The 6,712-nt window shown below is 37.9% G+C and overlaps 1 protein-coding gene across 1 annotated transcript; it reads right to left on the reverse strand.

The window, feature by feature from the left end:
• Positions 1 to 3,746: 3,746 nt before the first annotated feature.
• rhoh (ras homolog family member H) lies at positions 3,747 to 4,765 on the reverse strand. The gene has a single exon (XM_014013184.1). It carries the CDS (start codon positions 4,419 to 4,421, stop codon positions 3,834 to 3,836), a length of 588 nt encoding a protein of 195 aa, XP_013868638.1. The 5' UTR covers positions 4,422 to 4,765; the 3' UTR covers positions 3,747 to 3,833.
• Positions 4,766 to 6,712: the final 1,947 nt, after the last annotated feature.

The raw sequence follows: 6,712 nt of genomic DNA on the forward strand, positions 1-6,712 counted from the left end.
GTTTTTTTTAAGAAACAGTGCCCTTATTTTTCTGTTGGGTTTTCTGTGTAGAAAAACTACTTCTGTCCTATAATCCAGACAGATATTCAATTTTTATAAATTTCCAGTGGCAGGAAAAACTGTTCTGTTTTGGAGAAAAGTGAACTTTTTTATTCTAAACACATTATTAGGAACAATATCAAATTTCCAATTCAATCATATATAAGAAAAAAATATTTCTTGTTGTTCTAATTACAGTTTTTCAATACAAACTGAAATGATCAGAGCTTTACAAAAATCAATAAATGGAACTGGCCTTGAAAACTGATGAGTGCACCTCTAATAGTCAGCCATTAGTCATGAGCAGAAACATCCTCCTCAGGGTTTTTGTTGTTCCCATGTATGGCACACCACACTCTGAAGGTACCAATCTGCCTAAATGTTTCATCACCAGAATTAAGAGTTCAAAACTTTAAGTAATTAACAAGGTGAAGTGAAAAGGTTTTAGTCAGAGAAAATTGGAGAGGTGATGCTAATGATCTCTCACAGGTGRCACTAATAAAATCCTCATTTGCAAAGCAGCTGCTGGGCCTGAACAAAGACCTACTTACTGAACTCTTCTAGCAACCGCTAACTGTGAAGTGGCTCGACAGGTACGGTTCTGTACACCGCCGGTGTGTGTGTCTGTGTGTGTGAGAACAAGATGCGTTGTGGTAGCTGCGGCAGGTAGCACAACGAGACGAAAAAGACGTGACCACAGCAGAGACTGAACTCTCAAAAGCAGTGAATTTGTCTCCCTTATTTCTTACTGAACATCATTTTACTATAATTTAACTGTTTTATTTATTAACCTTTACAGTGTACGTGTGTCAAATAATGGGGGTTAATGCCTTAAATGTAAATTTGTAATTAATATGCATTTATTTATTAATGTAAATTGCAATATTTTAAGAGCTACTGGACATTTTTTRACTCCATATGGGGTCCCACTCTTCTTTTAATGAGGGTAGGTTTCAGCATGTTGGTGTTAAAAGTGTTTCAAAAAGTTTGTAAAATGTAGCGCGTGTGTCTGAGCGTGTGTGTGGACTGGGATGTGGTTAGCATATCCTTGAAAAGTCTTCTTCATGCCTCTCATCCTGAGCACCCCTGAACACCACGAGACTGAACCACGCCGAGAAAGAGCGGGAGAAAACAACGAGGGGGGAGGAACAGCTTCTTCGAGCTTATTTCTCTTCTTTTCTTTTACAAGTTCTTTAAAATTAGCCAGAAACATTTAATACGGAATCATATTTGGACAAATTTTTATCCTCATACACTTTCTTACACATCTCAGACATAAGTGTTAGTTTAAAACAGACTGTGTTCAAACTATTTATACTGTTAAAATTTATTTTAAAGTCACAATTTGTCTAAAAAGGCTTGAAGTCCTGAACAGCTCTGAAGCTGAATTTATTTTCTGTAAATGAAGAAAAACAGATGGAGTAATACATAAAATCCTGTTTATATGAGCTGCATCGCCTCGTCTTAGTTCCTCGTTTTAAATCCTAGTTTATATAAGCTGCTCTCCATCCTGCAGGTTCTTCCTTAAGGCCAAACCATTTACACTCAAAAAACGATTTGTTATATCAAGTGGTTCCACTCAACCAAGTTTAGTAAATGTAACAAGATTCACACAATGAACACAGTCAATCTCCTTATATTTACTCAAATCAATTGAGTGGCACACTTTTTGAGCGTACAGTTGTGACTACATGAATACTTTATAGATATGTCGAGCAGTTATTCACCTGATTATCCCAAAATTAAATAAATATCCAAACCAAGTCAAATTTATTCCCAATTTTATGTTTGATTGGAGAAGAAAAAATCCTCAAATATCAATGAAGACCATAAAAATTTTCAGTTTTTTAGGAAAAACATTGAAAATTTGACATCGATTTTATTTACACATCTAAATAACTCCAATTAAAACCTGGGGAACGTAAAATAAACATGGCARAATCCAAAAACATACACTACAACAGTTTGATAATTATGGTAAAAACCATATCAAACCAAGTGTTTATATGCAGATAAATTAATTGTCTTGAAGTGTTTAATTCATGAAGACTTCATCCAGAACCGATACAGATGATAATCAGTGTGGATAATCCACAAACACGTTTAAATTCAACACAATAAAATAAACTATTTATTTTATGATTCACTCATAAATAAATGTTTTTAGTAGAATTTTTTATTTCAAATTTTAGTATTAAAGTTGTCCACGACAAGGAAAACTGTACAAACAAGAACCTTTAAATCAGTTTTATGAATATTTCAACCCACCGGCTGCCCTTGGGTCAAAACAAGCCGAGGCCTGATGGGTCATTTTAGTCCCAGTTAAGTTATACCAAATCATATCTGCATTTATTTCTCTATTTTTGATTAAACATGTACAATTTAACAAGTTTTTGTGAAACAAAAGACCTGTAAGAACTTTATTTATGATCTAAAATATTTTCAAAAAAATAAGTAGATATCCTGTTTACATGGGCTGTTGAAACAAAACAAAAATTAAACATTTTTAAGTTTTACGCTGTTGTTTTAAATCATAGACACCCAGTGGTTCAAATGTATTAAAAACTGAAGGAACTTGAAATTAATCTTTTGACTTAGAGAAATGTGTAAATTTAACTAAGGTTCTATAAAAAAAAAAGGTTTTGTTTTGGATGTTTAAAGCTGTTGATCCACACCAGAACAGACACTTTATATCAGCTCTTCTGCCTAAAGCTTAAAGGGTTTCACACAACTCCTCCGTCCTGATTTGAAATACTTTAATTTTAAACACGTTTAAGCTTTTATTCCTGTATCAGAATGTCTACCTTTGTCRGTCCATTAGGTTTATTTTTCTATCAGTGTTTTTCAGAGTTGTAAAGTAACTAAATACGTATACTTTGTTACTGTACTCAAGTAGAATTTTTGGGTATCTGTACTTTGAGTAATTATTTTTCAGCCTACTTTTTACTTCTACTTCTCACATTTTCAGACAATTATCTGTACTTTCTACTCCTTACATTTTTWAAAKAGGCAAAAAGTAGAAAGTRYTTACTTTTATTTCATTTTTGCTTGTTTTCATTCTAGCTTATTGTAAAAAATAAAWACTYTCCWMATAAATTGRGACTTCTAGATAGTGAATTTAATTGTGGTTGAATAAGAAGTATAAGAATATAGAATTCTGGTACTGTCATGATTTGTACACAAACAAATCATGTCACACTCCAGCAGGACATAATCATTAAAATAAAAGGACTGTACTTTGCATTTAGTATTTGGCCACAGCCCTCAGATAGATTTTTATTTTGGAGAAAAGTTTTGTGCACACTTGATATATGTAAATAAACTGAAACAGCTGGACTAGTGCATCCTAAATTTAACATAAATTATTTATTTTAATGCAATATTCATTTCTGCAGTTTTTGGGGAGGTCACCTCCTAATAAATGTCATTACAGAAAATCTAACTGCTCATTTTAAATCAATACTTTTACTTTAATACTTAAGTACAAAATATATCAGATACTTAAATACTTTTCCTCAAGTAATATTCCTAAAGGAGACTTTAATTTTTACCAAAGTATTTTTTGGTAAGATACTTTTACTTTTACTAAGTATGACTTTGTGGTACTTTATACAACACTGGTGTTTTTTCAGTTTGAAACACTTGAGTTTGAAGTAGGGGTGCGAGAGGTTTGCAGAAAACAACCTTGCAGTTACCAAAGAAACCCCTCATTATGTCCCCCCATCCTTGTTTGTCTGAGTTTGAAGAGCACAAGTCTCAAAAGACTTCTGAGGAAACCAAATCAAAGTCAGTGGTCAAAAGATTTTGCACTGGTTGATGCTGAACAAGCGTCTCCTCTCTCGTTTCTTGTATTTGTTAAAAACCGTCCGCACGGCGTGCTCGAACACCTGCTGCACGCCTCGGTTACCCAGGGACGAGCACTCCAGGTAGCCCTTAGCGTGCACCTCGTGGGCCACGCGTTTCCCCTCAGCCGGGGAGATGCAGCTGCCCCGGTGAACCCCCACCTCCCTCAGGTCCGTCTGCGTGGCCACAACCAGCACCGGCACCTTGGGCAGGTATTCCCGCACCTCGGCGATCCACCTGCGTTGGATGCTGGCTAGAGAGTTGGGGTTGGCCACGGAGTAGCACATGAGGACGACGTCGGCCTGCTGGTACGACCTGGGTCGGATCTGCTTGAAGTTGTCATTGCCCGCCGTGTCCCACAGCCCGAGGCTGATCTGGACCCCGTCCATGTAGACCTCCACACCCGTGTTGTCGAACACCGTTGGTTTGTAAGAGTCCGGGAAGGTCTCTGAGGTGAAGCGGACCAGCAGGGCCGTCTTACCAACGGCGCTGTCCCCGACCAGGACGCACTTCACCGACAACTCTGCCATGTCGTTCATGTTTGCTGGGGTTCTTGGTAAAAAGTCAAAGATCAACTTTTTCCTACCAGTTCAGTCAGATACAAGGTTCTCCAGTGGGTTTACTGTCATTGACTAATGTCAGCTTCACCASAGGCAACACTTAGACCCGCTGTGTGGAAACTCCATGTCTATAAACACTCTTCTGCAGAACCAGCTCAGTTAATTGAACTGAACAATGACGCGTTTCCTCAAAAGGTTTCTCCTACAGTCGGCACGTAGAGTCAGCACCTCTCCAGCAGACGAGCTTCACGTAAACCTCTCACTCTTTCAGGCCATCTTGGCTCGCCTCACTTCGGCCCGGTCTCTGCAGCGCCGAGGTCAAGGTCACGCACTTCTCCTTCGTCATCTTCGTTATGCCCATTCGAGATTTACATTTTTGCCCCTGATCAGGGCAGGAGAGAAGACAAGACGTTAGCAGCGTAAAACAATCTATCAATGATGATAAAAAAACAGGGATATTTTATAGTTTTTAATAGAAATTTTCACAGACATCTATCGAATTTGTTACAAATCATCATGTGAAATAASAGCAGCAGGCCTTCTGGGTATAAAACACTAATCTGTCACAATGTAGTGATTTAAATACGGAAGTAAAGATATGTATGTTTGGGTGTGACCTAGAATTGACAGCTTGATCTTTAAACAGGTGCTCATCAATAACACATACAGCATTGTCATCTGCATTTATTTGGTTTTGTCTCTTCCATATATAAAAAGAAATATCTCAATTCTGCAGTTCAGTCAGATCTCACCACCGAGCACAGACCGTGGCGCTTCAGCTTTGACAGAAACAGACGCTGACTGGATATTTTCATGATTATAAACCATTTTCAGGTCGTCTCTTGTGATTTCTGTGCTGCAGCAAACTGATTTGGGTGTTTACGTAAAAAGCAGGCAGAGGATTAACCTAAAAACCACCTGCCGTGTCATCTGGATGGAAAGACCAAACCATCACAGGACACATTAATCAGAAGGTTTTCCACTCTTCAACTCATTGATCTCACAAGGAGAAACAACAGCTTGAWATTGTTAAAAGAAAATGATTAGGTTTAAATTAAAACATGTATTTTCCTTAACAAAGGGGAACTGTTATAAATTAGTTGGTTGTGGATTAAAGAAATGAAGAGAAAACATACTATAAATGCTCATGAAGACACAATATTACATCAAGACAATTACATAAAATATTTCTGAATAAAAAGGGCAAAAGATGTTTGGGCCTACCTTTGTCTGTTGGCTCAGTCTTCATGAAGCGGATGTTGGCTGCCATCTGAGAGAAACTTCACCCAACTGAAAACTTTAAACTCTAAAAAACCACTTGTTCACCCACCATTACAGGCTGCCGCTGAACTATAAAACTTTTACAGTGAAAACTTGAGRTAATTAGAACAAGGAGAGCCAAAATACTCTCCTACAACCTTCAGAGTCYCTTGCTTGGCGAGTTTAGATGGGGGGAAGTCAGAAATTGAGAGAATAAAAAAAAGAGACTGAAACACATCCGCTTGTTGGAGTGTGGAGGTGTGACTGAGTGAGTCTGAGAATGAGGTGCTCGCCTCCCCCACAGCAGCTGTGCTTTACAAAATGACTGCTTTTCTTCTTTCTTCATCTCTTGCTCTCCTGCTGACGATTTGTACCATTCTGCTTTTTTTTTTTTTTTACTGCAGGTGCAAATAAAAGAGTTTGACAACAGAGCTGCAACTGCCACACGCCATCCGTCCTTAGAAGACAAATGTTGCAATTTGTTGTCATAACATAAAGAGGTATTTATTGGAAAATATATATYATTTGGTGGGTATTTATTTTGAAGGAATGAATGCTAAAGTTATCTTGTGCTCGGGAAAAGTAAGGATACAAGGGGCAGGGATCACAGGTACCCAAACAAAGAAGAGTTGAAGAAGACAATTCAGGCAGGATGCAGAYAAGTAACAAAAAGGATGGCAGCAAAMGTCAAAGGAAAGAGAGTAGAGAGTTGTATGGTTTGGAGACAGTGGCAAAAAAATAAAATAAAAATAAAAACAGGAGTGATCATCAGCACAGGTTGACCCACTGTGAAATAAAGTTAGAGGCCAGGCTGAGACGGTTTATGAGCAGAGAACAGGATGTTAAGATGCCAGGAAAAAGACATAGAGCAGATTTATAGATGCAGTTAGAGGTCATGGAGGTAGAATGAGTGAGGACAGAGGATGCAGAGGACATGGGAGACCGGGGACAGTAGCAACAAGGGACGGTTGCAACACATCATTTTTCTCCAAACAGAAACAAGCTAGAGT

This window comes from Austrofundulus limnaeus, unplaced genomic scaffold (genome assembly GCF_001266775.1).
Source record: "Austrofundulus limnaeus strain Quisiro unplaced genomic scaffold, Austrofundulus_limnaeus-1.0 Scaffold99, whole genome shotgun sequence".
Classification (NCBI taxonomy): Eukaryota; Metazoa; Chordata; class Actinopteri; order Cyprinodontiformes; family Rivulidae; genus Austrofundulus; species Austrofundulus limnaeus.

Excerpts from the sequence above, each read along its gene's own strand:
- rhoh (XM_014013184.1), bottom strand. The coding sequence starts at position 4,421 with ATGAACGACATGGCAGAGTTGTCGGTGAAGTGCGTCCTGGTCGGGGAC.